The 27,595-nt window shown below is 40.3% G+C and overlaps 1 protein-coding gene across 1 annotated transcript in view; it reads left to right on the forward strand.

Annotated features, from left to right (window-relative positions):
* The window catches only part of SLC49A4 (solute carrier family 49 member 4), a 71,375-nt gene extending 44,917 nt beyond the window's left edge, over window positions 1–26,458 (forward strand). Inside the window, exons 6-9 of the mRNA XM_053947251.1 lie at window positions 123–190; window positions 5,051–5,178; window positions 15,422–15,604; window positions 18,719–26,458. Of these exons, the coding sequence (XP_053803226.1) occupies window positions 123–190; window positions 5,051–5,178; window positions 15,422–15,604; window positions 18,719–18,834 (495 nt within the window). The 3' untranslated portion in view covers window positions 18,835–26,458. The remainder of the gene's footprint in view (window positions 1–122; window positions 191–5,050; window positions 5,179–15,421; window positions 15,605–18,718) is intronic.
* Window positions 26,459–27,595: the final 1,137 nt, after the last annotated feature.

Below are 27,595 nucleotides of genomic sequence, written 5' to 3' on the forward strand. Positions count from 1 at the left end.
TAGAGAGCTGGTGTTAGCAGTTTGGAGCTCCAGCACAACATTGTTTTGAAAGTAACATCATCTTATTTTCTAAGCTTTAACACATTTCTCTATATTTTGTTTTGTTTTTTTTTCCCTGTCAGGTGGATGCAGGCTGGATTGGATTTTGGTCTATAGTTGGAGGTTGTGTTGTTGGCATAGCAATGGCAAGGTAGGAATAATTACAGGTCCTTTCTCCATTTCTTCAGCTGTGATTGTCATTTAGTTTATTCTCTTAAGAACAGAACTTGTTTTCTCTCATCTTTCAGAAACTTGAAGTGGAAAATTCCTTTTGGGGTTATAATGTATTTCTAGTAAAGCAATAATTCGTACCATGTTAGTGGTTGCTGAGGAATGAGAATTCCACAAGCATATACCTGAATTTGGAAGTCAGATTCTTGTTCCTGACAATGGCTTCCTGTATGCTGCTTTTGAAGACAGCTCTCGTGAATTCAGCTGCCTGGTATGAGGGAGAACCTCATTGTAGCACATTTGGAAAGCATTGAAGAAATTCTTTTCTGTCTCCTTCCATTAACACTTTTGGGCATATTGTTTCCCAAAGGGATATAGGGAATGTAGCACAGGCAGCCTACCCACAATAACATTATGTTCCTCCACAGAAAAATTAGTCTGGGCCCATTTTGGGCAGGTTGCTGGATTCCTGCATAGCCTAACTATTTTCTGCTGTATCCTATGGGCTATAGTATGGGTGTTTGTATGCTTTTTGTAAATCCAGACACAGCTGTCTCTGGCCATCATAAATGCTGATGACATTAGGAGTGGAACAGCAAGAAATGAATTGCCCTTCCAAAAGGCTGCTGTTTCTCATTCACTGAAGTCCTCTTTAGGTAAAAAGAGGTGGTGGGAGGGAGCAAAAGTCTTTTAGGAGGTACTTGAGCAGTGAGTTTATTATGTGATTAAAACCAATTACATGTGCCCCTTGCTTTGGGATATCTGAGCATTGTCCTGGCTTTTCTGTGTCCACTCTTTAGACTCCACGTGCAGATATTTGCAATTGTTGCACGGTCATGGTGTTGTGGATGGAGAGAGTGATCTTTTTAGGACTCTCTTTTTTTTTTTGTTTTTGAAACTCTGTTTTTTTCACTTGCTGTGCTTCATCAGAGTACACAATGCATAAAGAAATGTGAGGTTTCACATCCTGATATTTTGCAGGCTGCCTAGCAACTGCAGCTGGGAGAGGAAAAAACTCCTGACCTAGGGAAAAGAAGTGCTTCTCTCCCATCCATTCCAGATGCAGGCCAAAGGACTTCATCTAGCCAAACAAAGTTCATGCCCTGATTTCATCTAAAAAGAGTTTTTTGATTTGCCAAGCTCAGATACAATGTTTTCTCTGTAAGAGAATAGATGTTTAAAAGCAAGTGCTGCCAATGACACAGATGCCAGAGGTTGCATGTTGAAACAGGTAGACTGACATTTTTTATCATGAGTTAATCTCCAGTATATTTGCAACATTTCAATAGTAGAGCTCAGAAGCTCACTTTACTAGGAGAGAATCTGCAAACTCCTTGTCAACATGCAAATCTCAGTCCTTATGGTAGATTATTTAATATATTGCCTGGGTTAAGTTTCAGGAAATGCAGGCAGTCCTTTTAACTGCTTCAAAATTGACTTCAAACCCTGTTGAATACCTGTATTTTGTAGCATTTAGTAAATTTAAGAAATACCAACAGTCTGTCTCCAAATATGCCTTTCTAACTTGGGCAATGCACAGTTCAGATGGGAGGGTTTGCATACAGAAAGGGAGGGAGGAGGTGATTTGTCACTTCTGATGGATGAGTCTCCTTCCTAGGCCTATTCAGCATTTATCTGTGTAGGGTTGAATCAATGACGAGTCTGACTGTAATCTGCTGAAAGTTGTAATTAGGAAAATTAAGTAATGATTCTTGTCAAAGCTGACAAGTTGATATATTTCAGTGTCAGAACTGTGATTTGCCAAGCAAGCAGCTCTCTCCCTTAACCACCTCTCAAGGAGCTGTTAGTTTTGGGGAGGGTTTTTTTTCCTTTTTTTTTTTTTTCTGCTAATTTGTTAAAGCTAAATTGGTGCATCTTAGGAATTTGCTCCTTTCATTTTTGTCAATGCAGATTCTATAATTTAGAATTTTTAACAACCTGGGCCTTGCTCTGGAGCATTAGGTCCTGTACATCACAGTAGGTGTTAAATCATCTGTATTTAAAGTAGTGCCCAGTTTGGAAATTTGTTTATCTATCTAATTTTCAAAATCCTGCAAGTTTCCCTCAGCATTATACATAAATTCTTCTACTCTCCACCCACTGCTGTCCTGATAGCCATGAACTTACATGTTTAGCTAAAGTGTTTGATGCATTTTTATCATTGAAAAGCCTGGCCTATTTTGGGCAGCTGGTAGGTGCTGTACCCTTTGCTGGCAGCTTTCAAATGCTACTAGTTTGAAGAAAAGCAGTGTCAAAGAGCAGCATTCATATAATTGCATGGAAACATAAATCTATTCCCTTTTCTCAGTTTTTTATTTTTTTTTCCCCCCGCATTTGCCAAAGATCATAGATAGTTCTGAGGTTTTGACCTCTGCAGCTCAGTTTCAGTTCCTGCTTCTAACCTGCAGTGTAGTCAAAATGCTAAAACTTTATGGCATGGTGATAATTTCCTTAGCAACAGACACTGTTGTCAGCAGTGCAGGTTTGTGATTTTAACTGTAGGATACAACCTAGGGCTGGATCTGCTGGGAGGCTGGAGACTGTTACCAGCGGTAGTCTCAGAGGTCTGTGTCTGGCAAAGTACACACCCTCTCTCCTGTTGTGCCTACTTTTGTAGCAGTTGCAGGCAATCCTTTACATGCTAGATGATGTAGATGTAGAAGGATACAGAACAAAGGTTTGAAATCAGGTACAGGGTCTGAGGATAAAAGTAATTTCTCATATTTTTTGATTGAAGAAAGTATTATGAAGAGTAGACTAGATTTACAGTCTTCTTTATTCTCCTGTAACCAGACAAGAAACAGAAATATTTCAATTACCAAGTTAAGGCTAGGTTATGATGTCATCTTTTTTTTCTATTATTTCTATTGCTGGCTGAATCCAATAGCTGAATAAATCTTTATTTTGGGGTACATTTGACCCTTTTGGAGTTCTGTGATATCTGAGAGCTCTTTGGAGCACACTGCTACCCAAACTGGGATCTTTGTGTCAGGAAGAGTTGCAGCTGCTTGGTAAAGGTAGGTATTTTCTCCACTTAGCTGTCATGAATGGATTAGATGCATATCAACCTCCCATCCCCACATATCCTTGGTGGTGGGATAGAGACCAAGAGATGTAGAGATCACCCCCAGACCTGTAGTCTGTGAATGCCCCTCCCAGAAGGCTGATATTTCTCACACTGTTTCATTAAACAGGATCTACGTCACTGCCCTTGCCTGTAAGGACAGTGATGTTGTCTGCCAGCAGACAAAGCGGGACTCTCTGTGGAATAAGCTGGAAGTTTACACTTCGAGATGCTTCTGCAAAGCTTTTAAAATTGCTGATTTTGACCCTAGTGATCCCAAAGAATAATTAAAGAAACTCACTGGCAAACCAGTGAGGCAATCCCGACTCCTCGACTGGATTGTCAGGAAAGAACCCAGCAGTAGCAGCTGACCTCTGGCTATTGGAGATGAATGCATAAGCCACTTGAACACTGCAGTCATAAACTTCTCAGATTATATGCAGCATTGATCTCCCACTACTGCTTATTGAATTACTCACTGCTAAATTCAGTGTGGAATTCAGGCATGGGGAGAATCAAAATACAAGGAAAGAAGTTGGTTTGGGGAGCGGAGAGTGTTTGAGTGCATTACTCCTATATCTCTTACGCTATATTTGGAAGTTCTCAAAATTTTGGCAGCATTTCTTGTTTTATCAAGTAAGCTATAAGGTATCTGCTTATAGAGTGATCTTTGTCAGGGCAGAGAAGGCAGCTGACAGACAAATTTCATCATGGACCAAACTAGGTGGATTATGCTGCCATTAGCCTAATCAAGGTAGGAGCCTGTCAAAGGGGCAGAAGATATGCTTTAGAAATACTTACCTAACCTGTCCATCCCAAAATCACATCTCCTAAGCAGGAGATTATAGAAAATTACTCATGAATAAATGACATTGCCTTTTCTAATATATCTTTCCCAGTAGTTAGGTTGACATCCCCTTTGAAAAGAGCAGTTGCACTGACAATTATGCCACATGAGGCCTGCTCAAAAGCATTCTGTCTCCTTGAAAGAAAAAGGAAAAAAAAAGATGAAAAAAGCAATTCTACTATCAGGTGGTAGAAATATAATAATTCTCTCTATATAACAGCCAGACTGCCCAAGGACTTGTGGGGCTATCCTCTCCCAGTCTGTCAGCAGGGTCTGTGTAGAAGAGGAGCAGCACCAAGCTTGTGGTTTCTGGAATTTTTTAACCTAAAACAGCTGCTGGCAGAGTGACCCCCTGTGTAAGGAGTTCCTTCCTTGCCTAAGCCACCACGAGCTTCATCACCAATGCATCCAAGGGTTCAGAAGCTGTTCCTTGTCATCTTCAACTAGGGATTCTTTGGACTTTTTTGGAGTTTTTCCATTTCCCACAGGAATGAATCTTGACACTTAACTGTGTCTTGAATGAAATGCGGCAGCCTCCTCATATGCTAATGGAGCTCTGTGTCTGCCAAGGGAGACTGGCAAATGCTGACAAAACAGCGATGGAAGTAGTGGTGAGATACTGTGTCCAACAAATGCAGAAGAAAAAAAAATCTCTCCTCCAGTGTTTTCATTTGATGCCTTGAGAATTGCTTGAGAATTGTTCTGGTATAGTTGTTACTAAAAAATCCATGGCTCTTCATCTTGACAGCTAGAAATATCACCATTCTATAAAAATACCTTTTTTCTATTTCTGAAAATGAGAAATTACTTTTAAATTGTTTTGTCTCCAAAATGTTTAATGATAATATACTGAATTAATTGTCAAGCATCATATTTAAATAATATGAGAATCGGCATTTGTACTGCTCTGATGTATGTTTTTATTTTAGATTTGCAGATTTTATCAGGGGCATGCTGAAGTTCATACTGCTTCTGCTTTTATCTGGAGCAACATTAGCATCGACCTGGTTCACTCTCACCTGTCTAACTACTGTCACTCATCTGCCTTTAACCACAGGTATTGACAATGATTTTAATTCCTATTCTTTATAATTGATATTGCAGGCAAATTTTTGCAGTCTTCAATATCTTGTAACCTGGTTTGGTGTTTTTAGTAATATAGTAGTTTTACTGAGCCAAAAAAAAAAAAAAGTTTAGAAAGTCTATTAGAAAGTCTATTGAACCTGAAATATCTTCACTGCTTTGAATAACTCAATAAAAAGATTAAAAACTTGAAAACCCAATAACAGGAACCCCGAATACACATTTAAATTTGATTTGGGGACTAAGTGTTTTTCTGTTTTGAGTCCTTTGGACTAACCAAAGTGAGAAATAAATCAAGAAAAATTAGATGAATGAGAGTAGTGTTGCATATAAGAAACAGTGACATGTCTGGGAATTGAGGGTTTGAAACTTGCATTTGTTATTAGAAACACATGGTGCATTTCAAACCAAGGTGACCCACAGTGTTTTCAGCCATCTAAATCTGTCCCTGCACAGTACTGTCCTCTCTTTTTTGCACCTGCATGCAGGTTCAGGGAACTCTTCCAGCCCAAAATTAACTCAGCCTGCACCTCAAAAAGACAGGAAAAAAAGCTGCTGGCAGGAGTGGGGGAAAAGCTTAGAGGTCTAGTTGGGCTGCCAGCAAGCTGTACCCTTAGTTGAAAGCTAGCACTGCTTAGTTCTTAAAAATCTGTCCTTCACCTTATTATCTGCACCAAAGGACTGATCCACCTGTGATTCCAAGACCTTCAACAGAGTAGCAACTTACAGTAAGACCTAAGCCATCAATATTCAAAAATATATTTATTTAGTGAAGAATTCTATAAATCCATTTTAAATGAAGGGCCATCTCTGTTACAAGCAATTTATATATTCTAGGAGAAATGAAACTTTTTTTTGCCCATTTTTAATAAAAGAGTTTGGTGGGGAGAGTAGTATGTCGTGTTTTACTCAAATTAAGTTTGAGTTTCAGGTTTATTCAAATTAAGTTTGAGTTTCAGTAAGTGTCCTTGGTGCACTGCAAATGTCACAACTATAAACTAAAGTGGGTACAGGAAATTGAAATACATGATCAATTCAGGAGCAACACCATCTGGATGGATAGGTCAAATTTGTGCTTTATCGTGAAATTTCAATGCTTTCAAAAATTCTGCTTAAATAAAACATAATTTAATCAATAAACAAATCAAATTTCATGATGGCTGTTGTCATACTAAATGACTACACATTTCCATCAAATCTAAAATAAAAGCAATAAAAGCTTTTTTCTCATGCTTGCCTGCTTCATCACTACAAGCCTGCAGTAATGTAAATTTTTACAGTAACTCTATCCTCTGAATTGATGCAACAAGCCAAACACATAAATGACCCTTCAAGTCTATGCATAAGAATGAAGCAGAAACATTTCAAGAGGGGAAAGTCATTACGTACGTACTCACCAATGTTCCAAAACAAAACTGATGGAGCTCTCTCTGATTTTATTTTATTGTTTTTTTTTGTAAAGATTTCGGCATGCAACACAGGTTCTATAGGAATTCTTATTTTTTATTCCATGTAGTTGTATTGTGCTGAGTTGTTTTTGGAAAGGTCATCCACTGTCAGGACATAAAAATAGGTAGGGTATTTGAGGTTTGATATATAGTGTCCTAAACTAGCATCCCTTGATTCAAATGCAGGGATTGGGTTGTACTTTTTGTGCTATTACCATTTCTCTTAAAATGGATGATTCCTTAGATTAAGTTGTAATTATAGATCAGATTTTTCTGTCAGTGCTTTTCTTATATATGCCACTGTAAATACTGAACCCTTTTCTTTAAAACACAAGCTTGTTTTGAATAGAAGTGCCAGGAATATGGTGCATTCAGGCATCAGAGCCTAATGTGCAGCCAGAAAATAAGATCTCTTTTTTCTTCTGTATAAATTTCATAGATATGCGGTGGGGGAAGGTTTGTATCAAGCTCTTCTCATTAAAGTTCTTAAAAAATAGATGTAATGTGCCTGTTCAATTTAGTTCCTGATACACAGAAAAGCAGTGCTATATCTTTATGAAATATGCTGTTATGGATGAAAACACACAAGCTATTTAAGCTAATTTATAGGACTTCATGCTAGATTATTCCTCAGTGTAATGATGCAACATGATGATGACCTCTGCATTCACAGTAATTGGGAGAAATGCTACATTTGAATTGATTTGGATGAACTTCTTTTTATTCTTCTCCTTTTAATTAAAAGTTTGAGATGTAGAGTGTATCAGAGTACAAATCTAGGAGGTCAAATGCAGGCTGTGGGCTGGCAGCTTTTGGAAGTGATTAGTGGTAGCTGGTACAGGTGGAAGTCACTCTGCATATCAGTGGGCAAGTGTTGACAGTGGACTGCCAAGTAGTTATTCTCTGTGTGTTTTTTGTAGAGCTTGAAGGTGTGCACAACAAAAGCAGACATCATTGTGGGGCTTTTCCCTCATTCATATTTTTTAAAAAATTTTGGTTGCTTTTTTTTTCATCTAGTGTTCCCTTTTTTTCCTCTTTATTTTCTTTTTTTTTCTTTTTTTTTTCCAGAAAAGGTCCATAAAATCCTTTTTATTCCAGAGCGACTTTGCAGGCAACACTGGACACCTGCTGCAAAGCAGGGGTTATGTTATTCAAGGCAGGTTTTGATGTTGGCAGAAGGTTCATAGCCTCCTCCACTTCCTCGTGTCCTGTGGCAAAGAGCACAAGTGTTGGGCTTGGCAGTGCTACAGAGCCAGTGATGGATCTCAGTCCACACTTTCAGCCTTATTCAAATGCTGAGGCAGAGCAAGCAGGGTTCAAAACTGACATGGAAATTCATGGGGGTGTACATTTGATCTTCCAAAGAGGTTTTCCCTTCCAACCGTGTGGCTCCCATTTTGGGAGGGACTTCCCCCTCCTCTCTTGGCCTGCCTCCAGTGTTGTTCTCTTGAACAAGTCAGGCTTTGCCCTACAAAGCCACAGGTGTTGCCATGTTCAGCAATACCTGGGAATTGCTGAAATATCCACAAGACCTGAAGGATTGCTGGTACAGTTAAAAGGCAGCTCTTCCACAGGACAGGACAGTCATTTTGGGGAGGAGACAAGACACCTTGTGGGAGCAAAGCTTTGTACTGGCCCAGGTGTTGAGGCAGGCTTCAGCACAGAAATGAAGGCTGGTTAGATGGCGTCATCATTGGCTGCTCACCTAACAGCTGCTTGATCCATGAATAAAGTTTGCATCTATAGGCAGACCCTGACAGTGGTTTTCCCAGGTCCAAACCCAGTCTTTTCCTTTAGCATGTGGATATTGGGTGACATAAGCACATCTCCCTCGTCTGAAAACCCTCTGCTTGTCCCCCAGCTCCACCTGGGCTCAGAACAAACAGTAGGTGGATGTGTTTTTATGGAAGCATAAAAAAGATGAGAGAGTTTGGCCAATTATTCACCCTAAAAAAAAGGAAAAAAAATCTCTAAATATTTGTTTTTAAAATACAAGCAAACCAAACCCCTCTTTTAATTGGTGTTCTTTGTAGCAGTTTTAGTAATGTCTGGTTTAAATATTGAGGGAGGGAAGGTATTTGAAAAAATGGTCACAGCAAAATATATTTTCCTCACCTTGTTTGTATAATAGTCTCCTGATTCCTTTTAAATAGGCACAACATCATTTAAAGATACTTCCTACAAAATGTAATTATTTAGACTGAAGACCTTTAATGCAGTTATTAAAAATCAATAACTACATTTGTGGTTTTAAATTATAATGTTTAGGATTGTTTGTGTTGAGTAATGCCTGCATTGCTGTGTATTTGCATAATATGCTCTATTTTTCCTCCTCCCATGGAGGAAGACAAGTTTTGTGTCATTTGCTGACTTCTTAATGTAACTCCAAAAGACTTTATAAAAAGTGTATTCAGGGTTGTATATATGAACTATAATAGCCAGTGTGGGGAAAAAAGAAAGCAAGGCAACAATGATACAGTGCCAGCTACTATATCATCTGTCTAAAACACCTCTCATCAGCTAATCACAGCTCTCCAAAAACCTTGATTCTGGAATTCATTTAGATTTTAAGCAAGCCTGAATTTTATTTTAAGAAGTTTTAATTTTAATGTATATTATTTGCATTTCAGTTTCAAAGACAATTTTATGTACACATTGAGCATTAAAATAGTTTTGTCCATTGAATTCTCAGTGCAGCTGCTGATCTGTTTCTCTTTGCCAAGTTCATTGTTAGTTTGCTTTGTACTGAACTTCATTATGTGAATTTATGTACAATGGGATACTTTGACCCAAAATAATTGCGTAAGGTATTGTATTGCCAGTTTCAGTATCTTGCCGCTTTGTATTGCTGGTAGGATCTCTGGATACAAATACTGGCATTTTCCAAAAATTGATATGCAACACTAGTTGCTTGCAGCTCAGATTGAATGTTTTCAGTGTAGCATATCAAGAATATTCTAATATTTATGAGCACATTCAGCAGAAGTTTGCTTTACAAAATCTTTTCTAGTGCTGCATGGCAGACACTGAATACAGTGGCAACTCCATAAGCTGATGACTATATTTAGGTTAAGCAGCCCACACTTTTATTTTCAGGTTCAACAGATTGAACATTGTAAACACATCTGTCTCTCTGTCCTCATCTACAAAGCACAGAAAAAGAAAGTGTTAATAATATAATACTGATTGGTTTATTATTTCAGTTTAATTTCTTGACTATATGCAAGATGTGCTTGGTAAGTGTAAGGCAGGGGAACCCAGAGCATAAAACAGTGGCCTGAAAACATTAACCTGCTTAGGGCTTTGGGCAAATCATTACCCCAAATCCTGCTGTGCTTTTCTCACTCATTAGATGGGAATAATGACCTTTGTTTTGCTGACAGCTTCTTTAACTTCACAAATAGAAGAGTGCTTAAAGAAGAACTAATTTAGGGGGTTATTTTCTTTTAAAAAACAGTGTTTAATAGTATAGTGCTTGAAATTTGGGAAGAGCATTTCAGGGATGAATATCTATGAATCTAGGCACTTTAAATATCCATCAGTAGCAAACCTCAAATATTGTGTAATTTCCAGCCCTCTCCTCTTTAATTTCATGAGGCTTACTCAGTAATTTTTTCACTTCTTAGTTCTCCAAACCAAATGCTCTGCTTTCAAAGCAAGTTCTACTTGCTTTTCTCATGAGAAGAATGTAGAACAAATCAGATTTGATCAGATTTTTGGTTGCTTTCAAAACTATATCATGAGATAGCAATTTGATCAGTGTGTGCTGGAACGGAAATCCAGGCAATGAAACATATTGATGTTATAAATGTGCACTACAGAGACATCTTTCTTCTATTGTGTTTTTTCATTCCCATAAGTGAATTACAGTAAAATTTACTGTCTTACCTTAAGGGAGTCACATTTCTCATTGAAAAATTAAGGGTTACTTCTTCCATGACTTTTCTTACCATGGCCTGTAGCAAGAGTTAGATTATAGGGAGGTTTCATTCTACTTTAATGGACTTTAGATTTTGGCAGGAACTAACTTGAATTGTTCAGATTGGTCATGGGGATACTGAAGCACTGAAGTCAACAAAGCCTGCATCCACATGAGGCATTATCCTTTCACTTTGATGTTTGGAATACAGTTATAATGGGCACTGACAAAGTGCCCTAGATCTCCATAGGTTTTGCTATAAATTGTGTGCTGCTTCCAAGAGAATATATTCCACTGTATTTACTCTCCTGTTTATCTATAAATTTGTGTGAGTTTTGGCTGAGTGTGTCTCAGAAGAGAACTGTCACAAAATGCACAGAGTTCAAGAGATTCTGGCAGAGGACTTTGGAAGGCGATACTGTGCCACTTGCTTGCACTTGAGACAGCATTTCTTGTGTAAATTTATCTGAAAGCTATTTTTTTTAAGAAATTGTAATATTTCATATTCTTTGTTAAAAATCAGCCAACATACACGTGCCAATGGTTGATAAGAACTAGTCACATCAGTTGAGGTCCTTCCATCAATTTCATTTGGGTTTGGATCAGGCTCTGTAGTTATACATTTAGTGATGGTATAATTTAAGAGTAAATTGCTAAACATGTTGCAGAACATCCTGGAAAATTCTAGGAAATTGTTTGTATGTCAGAGATAGCTGAGTCTCCTTCTGCTGCATTGCAAGCTCATCTGAGGACACTAAATGAAGGCTGTCATTTAAATCACTTCCCTGTTTGAATTCCTAATTCCCCCCCACACACACCTTTTTTTTTTTAAATTGGTAGAAAGCTTTTGCCACAGCTTGTGGCTGGGAGAAGAGAAAGTCTTTTTCTGGGATATGGGCATGTATTTGCCATCCAGTAGCTCAAGGCCTGTAGGAGATAAGCCAGTCAGAAACTTTCCATCTTGCCACTTTTCCTCCTCTTTCTGCTAAGCCACTGTATCACCATCAGTCCCAAGTCATCTAACTGGTAACATCTCTATTGTTTTTATCAAGTCACATTTTATTCCTTGCTTCCTTCCCAGCCAGCAGAATGAGTGCTGAGGGAATAGCAAGGGTTACCTCATACCTCAAGCATGAAAATGACATGATGAAACATGGCTTGAGCCTCCTGCTGCAGCAGCTCCTGCCAGTTCTCTGAAACAGCTGTGCTTTGGATGGGATTTTGCCTTTGCTGATCTTTTTGCAGTGGTCAACCTGAGAAATAGCTGCTTAATGCACACAAACATCTTTTAAACTATTTCAATTAATATCATGTTTAAGAAACCTAGCCCAGTTCCATCGTTGATGTCCATAGCTGCCATTGTCTTGGATACACAACTTTGCACATAACTTCATAGGCAATTAATTAATTCCTTTTCCTAAGAAAAAGTTTGTTTTTTTTATAATAGTAGCATGACACACTTCTCCAATGTATCCAGGTTACTTGTTATTCTTTAGGACATAATGTTAGCTTCTTGGTGAATCATCTCTTTTTTTTTTTTTTTTTTTTTTTCCTTTTCTCAGTGCTTTCAGATACTTATATTCATTTCCAAGGACTGTCATTAAGATTGTCTTAATTGAAAGAACATTTGCTGTAACTTGAGCAGCTGTTCTTCTGCAGTATAAAATTGTGGTAATTGTTTGTGTTTGTTCAGCACAAGGTCTCTGTGAGGGAAGGCAAATGGTCCCTGTTAATATCTCCCTGCTGTCCTGTCACCCATGAGCTGGAATATGAGATATGCTCTTTAGTGTGTGAAATAAAAAACAAAAACCATTCTGAACTCCGATTTTACTTGTTTCCGGGACTTATTTTTCTAAAACTGTGTATCTTATCTTTGAGTTGCTGTGTAGTTGACCAGTTGGATTTGTGGCTCAGTTGCTAAATTACTGAAATAAGCTTATTTGTATAGCATTCAGGATAATCCTGGCTGATTTACAGATGCATGAGATAAAAAACATTTTTAAATGTGCCTTTTAAAGAAGGCTTTCAGATATGCACATCTTCCTCATTTTCAGAGCTTCTTTTTGTGGTTTCCCAATTAAAAGCCATCATTTCCATTAGATGTTAGAGCTTAAATTGGCATCTACTGGATGCTATATTCAGTCTGTCCTTTTGCTGTGACATTTCTGCTTATTAATTCCAAAGATGTTATCTCTACACAGACCTTGCTTTATCAGTACTACCTGTGGTCTCAGCTGAGGTGCTGAGTTGTGTTCAGCTGGCAGTTCTTGGTGTGCACACACAAGGCAGGCAATACTTGGGGCAGCCAAAGGGTGATGCTAAAGCTGCTCTGCTCCTCTCAGTGTGAGAAGTGTGCCAGTGGGTGTGTTCCTGTGAGTGTCCAGACAAGAACTTTGAGGGTGTTGTTCCTGAGGTACAGAGTTACTGCCCTTGTTCACCTGTGGTCTGATCATCTTAGTACCTTGCAGTGAGTGCTGAGCAATGATGTAATTCAACTGGCATATTTTAAACTAGCAAATCTAGTTTGAAAGCTTTTTCTCATTGTATGGAAACCTTGGCACCTACTGTCTTTAAATGGCTGCTAATTTTTGCTTTCATCTCAAGTGACTCTATGTTTCTGGAAATTATATGTCTAGACATTGTCTCTGTTCAGAGGCATGATTTCCCTTTCCTGGCTGTTGCTCCTTCTGGAAGATGTTTCAGCCTTCTTGCAGAGGTGTTGCTTCTGACACTCTGTTCACTGCTCCACTTTCCATGGTGCCGTTGTAGCTTTTAGCAGCTTCTCAACTATTTCCACTGTTTGAGTTTCTGATACAGAATTACAGCAGGGTGCCACCTTCTCTTCTTTGGGGGAGATTCTGAAAATGTTCTTTAGAAATTACAAGTCTATCTATAGACATCTTCAACTGAGTGTAGTAATAAGGGGCAAATGTTCATTTGTCTTAAGAGATTCTTCTATTTCTATTATGTGTTGGTCTCTCAAGCCAATACAAAAATTTCAAACCACTGAGTGTGATTGGATATTCTGGCTACACCCAACAGCAGTTAGAGAGATTTAGATCAATATACAGCAGTGTTTGAAGTAAATCGGAGTTCAAAGAGTGGCTCATGAACCTTTAAATACTGGTGAGGACTTGCAGCAAAAATCTATGGATCTTATAACTAGGGAATCAGGTCTTCAGTGTAAGCTAGAGGAGTGCATTGGGAAGAACATCCTAATTCTGTATGGGATTTTTTCTTTCCTCTCTGACAACTCCTGGACATATCTTGCATCTATTTATTTGATTTATTCTGCAGTTTATGACAGGAGAATTCAAGAGTAGGAAAAGAGTAGGAAAAGCTACCATGGTTTTTTTGAGGGGGTTGGTTTTGTTTGGTTTTGCATGTGTTTGTTTGTTTTTCTTAAGAGCTCAGAGTACTGTGGTATATTCAAAAAAGTGGGGCCAGCTCTCCCTCCTTTTTCCTGTCCAGACAAGTCCTCTGTTGAAAAATAAATGCCCTTGTGCTTTGGAAGCAAACCACATGAAATAGAGGATGTAATAAATAGCACTTTCTGCTTCTTAATCCCTTTATTTCTTTTCCCTGATTTTTTTATATTTTAAAAAGCTGAATGCTTGAGCAGTGCTTAACAAAAGATGAAGCAGAGCTGTTTCTGTTCTCCCCTTTCTAAGACAAAAGAGTGTAAATTAAACTGAAATATGTACACATATATATAATCATATGAAAAAAAAATCTAAGGATTTTGTACCATAGAATCTTTTCACTGCAGAGAAAAGACACTATAAATAATTTACCTCTGACTTCATAACACTTTTGTATCTGAATTTTTTTTCTTTAGGTTTTCATAGTATTTTGGTGGGAGCCTCAGAAATTATTCCAGAGTTTTCTGATTATTTAAAGCCTTCTGATAATTTCCTTCTTTTTACTTGGTCAGTAACCTCGGGTTATTGAGGTTGCAAGTCAGGAAATCTCTGTCCAAGACAGCACTAAGAAAAAACCTTACTTCAATTTCTAAATAGATACTAAATTTTTGTGAAATTTTGTGGTTTGGGTTTTTTTTTTGTCCAGAAATAGCTATAATAAATTTATTAAGTGATAATATAAGTATATTAAGTTCTGTATTAAGTATGGTGAAGTATTTGGCAGAAATAGTAGAACAAAACAGCTGAGGTTGCTGAAGAAATGTCACATTTTTCTGTTGGTTTGTCCAAGAAAAACAATTTGTTGTACAGCAGCAAATAATCTGCATTATCAAATCTGTCCCGTTCCTGTCAGGAGCTGGGTGCCCTTCATTTCCTTTTGAAGCCAGAAGGGATTCAACATGTTGCAGCTCAGGCTGTGCTGAATACTAATGTCTTGATAGCTGGTAGATCATTAGTATTTATTTGTAAAATGGAAGCAAAATTAGTTTTGACCTTTAGAGATAAGTCAAAAGGTTAATCCATGTCCATTTCCAATTTGGTGCATTAAATGCTCCCTGTCCTAATTGTGCGTAGGACAAATTTTATGTTTGTTTCAGAGGTAAATTAAAATGTAGGTGAGGCTTTGCATTCATAATTTTGTTGTTTGTTTTACTTACAAGCGAAGTCCAAATCACTGAATGTATCTTCATGGATTCTGTTTAAATAAATAGATAAATAAATCAATCAGTATTTCTGATTTTTTTTTTCACACATCAATACATGCATTCTTCCTAAAGCTAGTGGGATGTTATGTTCTTTTTGATACACAGAGGATAAAAATAAGATTATGCATTTTTTGGTTATTCAAATATTAGTATTCTTGGCAGCTCTGAATAGGAGGGGAAAACACCAGCATGAAATTAATAACTATTTTTGTTTCTGTCATAGCTACACTGTACACATCCTGCATTTTGCTGGGTATATTCCTCAACAGCAGCGTACCAATATTCTTTGAGCTCTTTGTGGAGACAGTCTACCCTGTTCCAGAAGGAATAAGCTGTGGAGTTGTCACCTTTTTGAGTAATGTGTTCATGGGAGTGCTTTTGTTTTTCCTCACATTTTACCATACAGGTAAGTAACATAAGCCACTTGAAAAATTTAATACTCCTTAAGGACGTACCTTTGTCAGTAAAAGGAGGAATTTGCACGTACAGTTTCTGTTAATAACCAAATGTTTGAATCCAAGCAAGGGCAGCAAGGAAGGAGAATTTTAATTATTCTTTTCTATATACATGCTTATAAAAATGAAATTTCTTAGATGCAAGATAATTCTACTTGAATTTGCTGTAACCAGAAACCGCCAAGATACACACTGTCATCATATTTTATAAAGGCCTGGGTAATGTGACCATTGATAATGTTTGTACCTGTGGGTGTTGAGCACCACAGTAAAGCTCACCCAATCTCATGCTCTTGGGTAGAACTGTGTTGCCCAGGAGGGGCAGAGCAGAAATGCCCCATATAAAGCCAGTTCTGTTCAGTGGGTCAGAGGTGCCACTGCCCAAAGACAGAACAGGCATTCCTTTGGGTGGCCTAATCCAGCTCTACAGGATTTCACTTCATGTTTTTGTCAATTTATTCAGACCTTCTCGTCTCTCAAGTATTATTTGCTTCCTTCTAACTCATAATCATAACTTAAAACTTGCTGTTTAGTAGACTATAATACATATTATTACTCTAAGCTGTAAAATAAGAACCCAGCTTGCTTTCAAAGGGAAATGGTCTTTATTAATGGTTTTCAAAGATGCAGATTTTTTCTTTGTATTTTGTCATTATGGTAAACATTTACTTCATGGTGTAATATTTGTAAACCATTAGAAAATATGAGCTTTTACATATTATTACTTCTTAAGATGTTGTATTTTATAACTTAAGGGGAGAGTGACAAATTTCAGATTGAATTCTGTTATAAATTATCAAGGTTTCAACCTGGGACAAATTTTCAACATGGTTTGTCTTTCTGCTAGGAAATTGCAAGCAGGATGACAACCTTGTTCCAAATTGTGGTCTGTGAACACAAACGGAGAGAAATTATTTAATTTTTTTTATACTGATGCTGAACTGTATCATTGTAAAATCTGAATGCCATCTGGACTAGCCTTGGGTGGTGTGAGAGCTAGTCTATACATTTTAAAGTATACTTTTGATATTAATTGGTGTGAACTCTGTTCACACATACTGTTGTTTCTGACATCTGTACCTGAGCTGGAAAAATGACACAGAATGTTCAGAGAATTTTTTCAGTGTTTGGCATTACATAAAAAATGAGGATGGGGATATGGTGTCTCACTTCTGATGAAAGAATTACAATAGAGTGGACTCATTCCCTCAGAAATAAATTCAAGACCATTTTTTGTCTTTCATATTTCTTTCCCTATGAGATACCAGTAAATGCAGGTTAGAATAAACCTGAAACTGGTATACCCATACATTTAAAATATTTTACCTATTTCTTCAAAATGAAAGAAAATAAAGTAATTTGTGCTTAAGAAAATCCATTCTTTGATAGAAAGTATGAGAGAGTGTGTGGTCACCGGGGGGGGGGATCAGTGCCAGGGGTGCTATTGGCTCCTCTGATTAAAAAAATCCATTAGACGGTAGATAATGATCTTAATAATTTGCTTTCATTTGATTCAAATACATCCTGTAATGGCATTTAAGAAGCTTACAGATAAATCAGAACTCAGTCAAATTCATCTTGTTCCCTTGGTCTTTCCTTTTAGGCCAAATAATCTTTCAGTAGTTTTCATTCCAATTTCTCTTTTTCTCCTTGCACTGATACTGCGAATGCTGTGAAGGACCCAAACCCTGGAAGATTTCCAGTGCACTGAAGATTTTGGTTCAGCTAGCAGAGTGGGGATGTAAATCTTCCTAAAGCTTGCTGCTAGTGCTGTGCCCCAAAGCTGCAGCCTCTGGATGAGGTTTCCTTTGCCTTTTCTGCAGGGATATCCACGGGAAAAACAAAAGGAAACTGACCTTTGGCTTCACACGATTGATGCGTTCCCTGCATCGCCAGTGCTGTCACAAATTCTAGATCAAAAAAGACATGAAGTATTCCCAAGTAAAATTTCATCTTTTAGGATATTTGAGTTAAAATGGGTTTAATCCAATTAAGGAGGAATGTGGTAAGGAAAATAATAGCAAAGGATTTGCCTGTTGACTTCTGGCATCACATAAGTCTTCTCCAAGCCTAGGAAATTTTTACTATGGTTTTAATAATAATTCTGCCTAAACAAATTCATAAGGGTTTTTGGTGGATCAGGGAGAATGTTGCTAAAAGTTACTGGTTTTGGAAGGTTGATTTTTCAAGCTTTCTGATTGTTGTCCTTCACCTTGTTTAAAATAAATCATGCTTTTTTTTCAGCAATATAAATTGCAGATTTAAGAAAGTGGCACTGATGAAGCCTTGATTTTGATTAACTCAGACCTGGAGGGAAAGTTTAGATTCTGTAAAATTAAATAATAATAGTAATAATAATAATGGAAAATTTGAAAAAAAAATAGTAAAACACTATCCAGTTAAGTGAATGCTTCTTTAGTAAATTGACACATGTAGAAAAAAATTTGTGTTGTACTTGTTTGAAAAAAAATGTGAATCAAACTGCTAATTATTAGTCAAATATCAGATGATAGGATTTCTTGAGTACAGAACACAGACTTTTAAGAGCAGTATGTTATGTCGAACAGCTGAAAAGAGGCTTCCAAGGACCTGTTTTTTGCTATGACTTTTAATTTTAATTGATCCTATTATGCACAACTTTCTTCTCAGGAATTGGTTTTCCCTCCTTATACAATGTAGCAGGTTTGATTCAAAATCAAACCCAGTTTCTTCCTATGCTTTTAATTTTAGTTCTCAATCCATAGAAATCAAGGGACTAACGAGCACAGTCTTTGGAAGTGGTTTATTCTCCATTAGCAATGATAGATTTTTTTTTTCCCCCATTCTCTTCATTGGCAGGTTGAATAAGGAGGATTTACATTAGCTGGAGGCATTGGTTATAAATATATATAACTTAAGATGTCTATGGAGAAGGCTCACCATCGATTGATCGATCGGTCGGGAGCTGTCAGGATTTTGTCAGAGCACAGAGATTTCCTTCAAACCTGCCATCAGTCCAAGTTTTGGTCGCTTTAAACACAGAACATGTTTGATAACTGAGGCTGGGTCTCTGTTCTGCTTTACAGAGTTTTCCTGGTTCAACTGGTGCCTGCCAGGGTCGTGTCTGCTCAGCCTGCTCCTCATCCTGTGCTTCCGCGAGTCCTACGACAGACTCTATCTCGACGTTGTCGTCTCCGTGTGATCACCCTGCACTGGTGAGGGCTCGGAAGAGACTGGAAGTCGGCTTTGCAGTCTGCACATCTGCCTGGATTTGCTCAGCTGAACAGCAGAAAAACAAAGAAATTTCAAGACTTAATCATGGCTTTATTTAGAGAGGGTGAGGGATGGGTCGTTCTTACATTCAAGACCATCTTGATTTGCCATAAATGTGGAACTGGAGTGGTGATGGTGACACCAAAATGCACAGAGAATCTCTCTGCTGTCCAGGTCCCTGTGCAGGGCTGGGGCTCTCTGTTGAAGAGGCTGTTGATGTAGCAGTGAGGTGTATGTTGTGTGTGTGCGTGTGCCTGTGTGCTGACTCACGGTTACACACACCAGGGTACCAGTAAACTTCAGAGTCTTCTATCAGAATGAAAATAGGGAATAATCTTAACAAAAGGAAAAAAAATAAGAAAGCAAAAATCTTTTCAAGATCTCTTTAAAATAACTAGTAATTTTTATATTGAATGCTCATTAAACAGTTAAGCTAAAATGATTTGGTGCTTGTACACTACATTTACATTCTAATAAAGTGGGTTCTGATATAAGACACTGGTACCAGGGTTTTTAGCCATACTAAATATCCCAAATGATCCTTGCAGTGTTATTAGAAGTGTTTGTTACCACCCTGGAGCACAAGTAAAGAATAGCTTTAGCTGCCACTGAATCCCAACCTGCACCCACAGTCATTTCTGAAATGTCACCGTGGTTCCATATGTCCTGAATATGGAGCATCTGTGGTGTACTGGAGTGTCACTCTAGGTAAATGTTGCTGTTCTAAAGGCCACCACTGTGTCACCTTTCCATCCTCCATCTCCAGTACTGCCTTTTTTTACTGTTTGTGCCACTGAATACTGTGGGTGTGGACGTCTGAGTCCTGCTAGTTCTCTCCTGATACTCTAAGGTGTGTGTGGTTTTAGGATTAGTTTATGACTGAGGGTGCCTAAACAATATTGCTTGTAACCCAAGACTAGAGAAATCACTGTTTCCTAAAAAAACCTTTCTAGTTGAGGAGGTGCATAGATGGCGAAATGACAATGAGTTTGACAATGAGTAACTCACAAGTTCTGGCATAATATGGGACATTAATGCCAGCTCTTTTTATCAGTACTAATCTGTGGTCATTCTGGCCCTTACTTGAACATAAATATTAAAGACACTTTGAATAGTTTTTTAACTCAATTTTTAAACCTGCTAATGATTTCTTAATTATATTCTTAGATTTCAGTTCAGCATAATTTAAAATATTTCTGTATGTGTGTGTGTGTGTGTGTGTTCTGTGCTTTGTGTTACGGGGACGTGTTTGTGTGTATGGGGGCGTGCTTATTTATATCAATGTATACACAAATAAAACTTATATATATAAGAGATACATATATATATATATATATATATATATATATATATATATATATATATATATATATATATATATAAAAGCTGTGCAAGGGTATGTGTTTCCCTAGGTTTACTCCAGGTGGTCCTGTCTGGGGAAGGTGATGTGCCCTTGTTTGTAACCAAGCCAGTCACTGCCGTGAGTGGGAATGCGTTGTGCATGGTCTGCGACAGGGATTCTTGGCAGGGAATGATTTCCTGTCGTGGCAGTTCTCTGGCAGGGGGTGGGTGCACGTGTTGGAGGAGGCTCTGCATCTCTAGAAGTTGAATCAAGCACCCTCTGCTCCTGTGTGGGGCTCTTCTTTGCCCCTGGGGCGACACCAACACGGTAAGCTCACTCAAATAAACCCAGAACTACCTTTCAGACATGGATCTGTTCCTTCTGCCTGCTCTCCTTTTTCAGAAAGAATACACCTCTAAGACTTAACTCAGGAGTGTATCTGTGCAGTAAAATAAAAGAAGCTGTTCCCTGGTTTTATGTTTTCAGAGCAATTGATGTACTTACTGTAGTAACTGAAAATGGATTTAGCTCATTACCTGTATCAGCTCTAAATAGTCTTTCATGTCTTGAAGCAGGCTCTTTGTGGTAGTGGAGCTAACCTGCATAGGGAAAATTAAATCAGTCCAACCAGCACATTCAGATCCACTGGCATCATCCCTTACTTTTTAGATGAGTGGTGTTAACTGTCCAGATTCTTTTTACTACGTTTTAGTGCCTGGATTAGTTTCAGTATCCAGTAGCTGCTGCTACCTATTGTCTTCTGAAACCAAGGATCGTTTGCCAAGAGTCTGGAGTTGCATTGTCATGGCAGAACTGCAAGCTGGGATGGCTCTTCAGAGCTCTGTTTCTGCAATTTACTGTAGCTATATAAAGATTAAAATTCCTCAGCTCAGGCACTGTCCTGAGTGACAGAGATTTCTAATTCTTTCACTGTCCTGACTATTTTAAGATGGTGAAGCAATTTACACAGTATTCGGACTATAACCTATTCTTCCTCTGTTCCAGAAGGCATCAAACAATTCAAAATATTTGTCAGTGCTTCCAGATGCAGGCTTTCTGTAGTCAGGGGAGAAGAGTGACCCTCTTGTTTTAAACCCTGTTGATTGTTTTTCTGAGTCAGTGTGAATGGCTCAGTGTGACTCTGATGCTTTGGTATCTGTTTCTCTGTGTGGTGGGTTGACTGTGGGTGCACACCACATGCCCACCAAAGCCACTCTGTCATTGCCCTCCTCAGCTGGGCAGGGGAGAGAAAATATAATGGAAAGCTCATGAGTTGAGGTAAGAACAGGGAGAGGTCACTCACCAGTGAACATCATGGGCAAGACAGACTCAACTTGGGGAAACTAGTTTAGTTTACTAGCAGTCATATCACAGTAGGATAATGAGAAATAAAACCTAATCTTGAAAACACTTTTCCCCCATCCCTCCCTTCTTTCCAAGCTTAACTTTACTTTCGGTTTTCTCTCCCCCCTCCCCTCAGCAGCACACGGGGACAGGGAAAGGGGGCTGTGGTCAGACCATCACACATCTCATCCCCTGAGGACTCCTCACATTCTTCCCCTGCTCCAGCATGGGGTCCCTCCCAGGGGAGACAATCCTCCACGCTCCACGAATTTCTCCATTGTGGGCAGAGAGCTTCAGGAGCAATCCTGCCAGCAAACCTGCTCCAGCCTGGGCTCCTCTCTCCATCGTGCCACAGGTCCTGCCAGGCGTCTGCTCCAGCAGACAGCCTCCTTTGGGCGTCCAGCTGCACAGCACGGGGTTCTCACAGGCTGCAGGTGGATCTCTGCTCCATGGGCTGCAGGGGAGTCTCTGCTCCTCATGGGCTGAAGGGGCACAGCTGCCTCACCGTGGTCTGCACCACAGGCTGCAGGGGAGTCTCTGCTCTGGGGCCTGGAGCCGCTCCTGCCCCTCCCTCTGCACTGACCTGGGTACCTACAGAGTTACTCCTCTCTGCAGCTTTGCAGTAACTTCCTTTCCCTTCTTAATCTGTGATCCAGAGGTGTTATCACCGTGGCTGATGGTTCAGCCTTGGCCAGTGCCAGTGCTCCATTTGGAGCCTGGCTGGTGTTGGCTCTGTCACTCACAGGGAAGCTCTCAGCTGCTTCTCATGGACACCATCCCTGCAGCCCCTCACTGCCAAAGCCTTGCCATGCAGAGCCCATGCCCTGTGTGTGCCTGGCACTGCAGCGTGGTCTGAGTTACAGCCATCAGTGCCTCTGCACTAAAGCAGGGCCCTTCTCCAGGGCTGGGCAGCCCAGCCAGGCCCTGCTGGAAACCTGCACGGGATTCACAGGCACCACTCTGCAGTCAGGGCTCAACCTGAGTTCTCAGCAACTCTGATGTTGAAAGTCGAAGGATTGCTCCCAAATTACTTGAAGTTGTGCAGGACATGGCTGCATTCCACAGCATACAGTGTTCAGGCTTAGGATTTTATTAGATTAGCAAGTCTGGCTCAGGATGGAGGTGAGGATTTTAAAAGTGCTTGCTGAGATCTCTGAAAAACATTTTATCCCTATCTGTGCTCCACACAGCTCCTATCTGTGGGGACCAACCCATTTCATGTCAGTAACACACCTCAACCCATAGAAATATTTTTTGGATAGGCATTACTGCTTGGTCTACCTTTGTTTGGATTTAGCAAGAGTCCAAGCTGCCAAGCTACCTGCACTTCATTGGAAGTTTGAGTTTGAAGCACAGGGAGAGCCCTTAGCAGTGCAGATGCAATTAGCAGTAGTGAAGAATAGGCTCAAAACAGTTAATGTTTTTTTAATAATGAAAGTTCGAAGTCTCTCTGACTTGGACCAGTGAGAGCATTGGCTGCTGCGTGGCCTGTGACTTGCCAGCAGAGGAAGGCGCCCTGAGAAGCCCTGGAATATTCTTCTCTTTGTGGCCTGTAAGTTCACAGCCCTGAGGAACCTGTTCCCCAGCAGTGCCGAGCCCCTAACACAGGTAATGGTGCTGTGGTTTGTGTTGGGAGTGCTGGGAGGGTTGCTCCATGGTGATCACTCTCTCCTAATGGTTCATTGCAAACACAGGCTGTCCTCAGGTTTGTTTGGCTCAGTAACACCCTCGGTTCAGCTTCCAGTGCTGCTGGCTCTCCTTCTCCTGAGCTCTGGAGCTGTGCAAGCTCCCATGCTGCTCATGGGGAGGCTCAGGATTAGAAAATGCAGGCTCCACTTACAGCACTGGTTCCTGTGTCTGGTCACTGCTGTTATTCAATGATTTCCTCTGGCATCCTTTGCCCTCCCTTGGGACTGCCTGCTCCCCTGAGCTGGAGGTGTGGAGAAGAGCTTCCTTGCTTCCAGAGCAATTTTACAGGAAAAGGTTGGCTGACCATGTACTTAATGTACATAAGAATAAGGATCTTTTTTTTAGAAAATCATGCCATTTGGAATAAAGTGCAGACCCAAAGGATTCTGCACATACCATGAACAGGTATCTGTTACAAACAGACTGAAACCTATGATTTTAGCTCCCACAGCTGGAGAGGCCAAGCAGATGGGCACCCTGTGTATCAGGTATTCAGCATCACAGTTATTCCCAACCATCTGACAGAGTTTAAAGGAGTGGAAATGAGATGTCTTGAATCTTGGAGTGGGAATGAGATGTCTTGAAAACTCCAGACTCTGTCAGTGTTTGTAATGGTAACTTGGGGAAAGCAACAGGTTGGATTGAGTAACAAGAAGTGCCCAATTCCAGGGGACATTTCAGCACCAAAATATTCCATTGGACTGATGAAGTCCATATGCAATTTGAAATTTCGTGGTGACAGGGATGTTAATGCTGGGCTTGTTCTACAGTAAACTGAGCAAGTGACTGCATGGCCTTGCACTGCAACATAAACAAGCTGCATTGATTGATTTGCATGTATTGGCTGTTACAAGAAAGGGAAATGTGATTTAATTGTCAGGAGTGACTTAAATATGAATGGGAATTACACAGTTTGCACAGTGGATATAAGTGCTCTGTAATGGTGTGACAACAGGGCTCTAATTGTTCATTTCTTTTGTTGGGTCACTTACAAATTAGTAAGTATCTCTGACAAAGGCATTTTTATGTTTCATTAGTTTTGAGGAGGTTCCTTTTATACTATAAGTACAGACCATTGTAATAATTTGGCAAGACAACTGCTACACCGTGTGGAAACCTACACCAATTCTGGGTATTGATTTGGTATTTGATGTTGGTGCTGCCATTCTCAGGGTTGTTAAAGCACCACATGGCAAGAGCAGGGATGTGGGGTGTGCAAGGAGCTGTGTGTGTGGATGCACAGTTGTGCAAGGGCAGATGCCAACCCTGCCAAAACACACAAGAACTTTGTCACTTTCCATGGGTGCCAGCATTCCAGCTGTGGGGGGAGAAGAAGGAAATGCTGCCTTGTGGCTGCTGCCTCCTTTCCATCAGGGAGACAGCCAGGCAGCCTCCAGGTTCCCTGCTTCACGTGAGGGGATCATCACCATCAACACAGACTCCATCTCCTCCCTGCAGCCGTGACTGCTGCGAGGTGGGTTGTGGGTGGCACAGGAATATCTGCCTTGCTTCCTCCAGGAGTGTCACTTCAGCTGGCAGAGAATTGCCCCAGAGCAGGCACAGCCACGGTGAAGTCAGAAAAAGATGTCAATCTGCTCACAATTTTTGCAGTTTGTGTTTCAAGACAGATGAAACTAATAAATAAAGGAAGAAATGTAACTCTGTCCAAAGTTTTGACAAGCAAAAGCAAATATTTGCACAGATGTGCTGGCTGCTGCCAGTTACTTGGGATTGCAATGTTTTTGGATCAATTTATACCCCCTGCAGCCCCAGCACTGTTTCTTCACTGCTCAGGCCCAGCAGCACCGTGGGAAGCTTCAAGCCCTGGTGGAGGGCAGGGACTGCAGCACAGAGGGAGAAGGGAAGGGCTGAGCCAGCATGCCCAGGAGGGGGGATGTTGGGCATTTGGGCTATTTGCACAGGAGGGGTGTCTACTTCAGCCCAGGTGTTTCAGAACCTCATTTTTTCCTTCCTCAAGGATGAGTTTTTGACCTTAATTTTCTGTTTGTGATGAGATTTGTGCCACAGGGACAGGGACAGCTATGGTGGTGGCACACAGTGTAGAGGTGCTGGTTTTCCAAGGTGCAGCAGGGAAGGCAGGTGGGACTTGCTCTCTGCAATAACAGCTTTTCTCTGCAAGGTCTCTCTCCCCAGTGGCTTCCTCCATGTGATTTATCCTTTTGTTGCATCTGGACAGACTCACTGCACTCACTTTGCATTGCTACATGAAGACAATACCAGCAGCAAAACCTCTTTTCTTTGCGGGAAGATTTTCCCTTCAGGCTGAGGCCACTTCTCCAACCTTAGTCCACATGTTTGTCAAAGCCACAACAACCCCAAGCTCATGTTTTTCTTCACAGAGGGGATGTGCAGGTTTGTGTGGGACATGTCAGGGGGCTTGGGGAAGGGCTGCTTGGAGCTTGGGGGGCCCACCCATGCCAGGGGAGGGGGATGCTCCATGTCCCTCCCCAGCAGGGACACCCTGAATGTGCAATATAAACTAGAGTTGTGTTCCCTGACCCCTCCCTGCCCACAGCTCTTCTGTGTGCTCTGACCTTTCTGCTGTCACCTGGGCTGAGCCAGCCCAGCAGAGCTGCAGGGTGTCCCCATGGGCAGTTTGCCATCAGCTCCTGCTCCCATGGGACAATGATGCATTTTCCAGATATATTTCTTTTATCTGCTTATGATATTTGCTAGATTAAAATCTCTTTTTCCCTACCATGTTTAATGTCTTCCGCTGTGCATTTTAGAAAGAAGTACTTGATAAGGTCATAAAAAACAGCTTTTAATTATGGGACACACCTAAGAGTTGGGGTTTTTTGAACTGCATGAACATATGGAAAAGGAAGAGGGGTTTACATGTTGGAGAGCATCTTTGTAAACTATCCTCAACTTGTAAGACTGTTCAGTTTTACTGGAGTTTATATGCATTTTACTTTTGTAATTTTTTAAGTGATTTGATAGAATTTTATTTTAGGGCAAATTCTACATTTTGTATGCAATATCCCAATGTGGTGTATTTTTATTTTTGAGAAAATAATGTTGAAACCACTATATACTTGTCAATGTAACATATCCACTGTGTAATTTCTATTTAAAACTGGACTCTGACCATGAAGTGCGTGTTATTTTACGTACTGGTTGTTGCACATTAAAGAGGTTACTCAGTTTGCTGCCATCACTGTTCATCACTTCCAAGAAAGCACAAGGGAGTAGTTTATTTCTGCCATAATGCTGCTAAAACCCACTGCAGATACTGCTACGAAATGGAGGTTGTTTAGTCTAAATGAGTGTAGCCTCATCCAATCTCCCAACCCAGCCAATGAAAGATTTCCATGGCTTTTCCTGAGGTTTTGGGGTGGTGGTCTGGCACTGCAGGTGCACCCCTTGGTATGCTCCAGCAGGGAGGGGAGCGAGGGAGGGGAAGGGCCTGGCAGGGGTGGCACCCTCTGCAGCCCCACCACATCATCACACTCTGATTTCACACCCTGATTCCTCCAGGCTCAGGGCTCAGGATGCTACAGGCCAGCTGATTTTGCTGGCTCCCATCATCACTGTCTCTGCTGGGGCTTTTAGAAAGGAGACCCTTCGTAAGAACCTTCCTTGTGTTTATGCTGCATTTACTTGAAGTGGTCCCAACCTGGCATCTCTTGATCCATGTTTATTTTCTAGGACCAGCTCTTCAAGAATGGCCTGACCACTTATCAGGGCAAATTTAAAATAGCCTCACATCCTATTAGTGCTGGGAAGAAATCTGTCAACTCTCATGTTGTGGAATATCTGGGCCCCACTATTCTTAGTAACAGTCTCTTTCCAGGCTATATATGGGAGCTTAAAGCGCCTCTAATGATACAGTTCCCAGTTGTATTTATCTTTGCAGCGTTACAGAAATCTCCATCCTTAGGGGGATGAGAACTGAGGATCTGTCTCAGAGCCCTGATGTAGTTTTGTGTGTTGATGAAGTCCCTGTGCTCGTTCTTTCTCAGGTTTTTTTTCCTATTTTCTGTTTCATCTTTGCTGTTGTTGAAGTCTGCTCTTTCCCTGGCACATAAATGACATTTATTCTGTCTTTCCTGAGAGCGTGCTGGGTGCTGGCATCTCCTTCTTTGACTGTGCTGCAGTTGCACATGGGGGAGCAGCTGGGCTGGGGCCAGCTGGTTGAAAGCTCTTGGTGCTGTGCCCAGATGTGCCCAGATGTGGGTGAGCTCTCACAGATGCTTCATGTCTAATGGCTGTGGGACCAGCAGAGGCTGGGAAAAAGGTTGGGGCCACTTGCAAATGCTGGGTCTGTGTGTTTTGGCATCTTTTGGGCTGC

This window comes from Vidua chalybeata, chromosome 7 (genome assembly GCF_026979565.1).
Source record: "Vidua chalybeata isolate OUT-0048 chromosome 7, bVidCha1 merged haplotype, whole genome shotgun sequence".
NCBI lineage: Eukaryota > Metazoa > Chordata > Aves > Passeriformes > Viduidae > Vidua > Vidua chalybeata.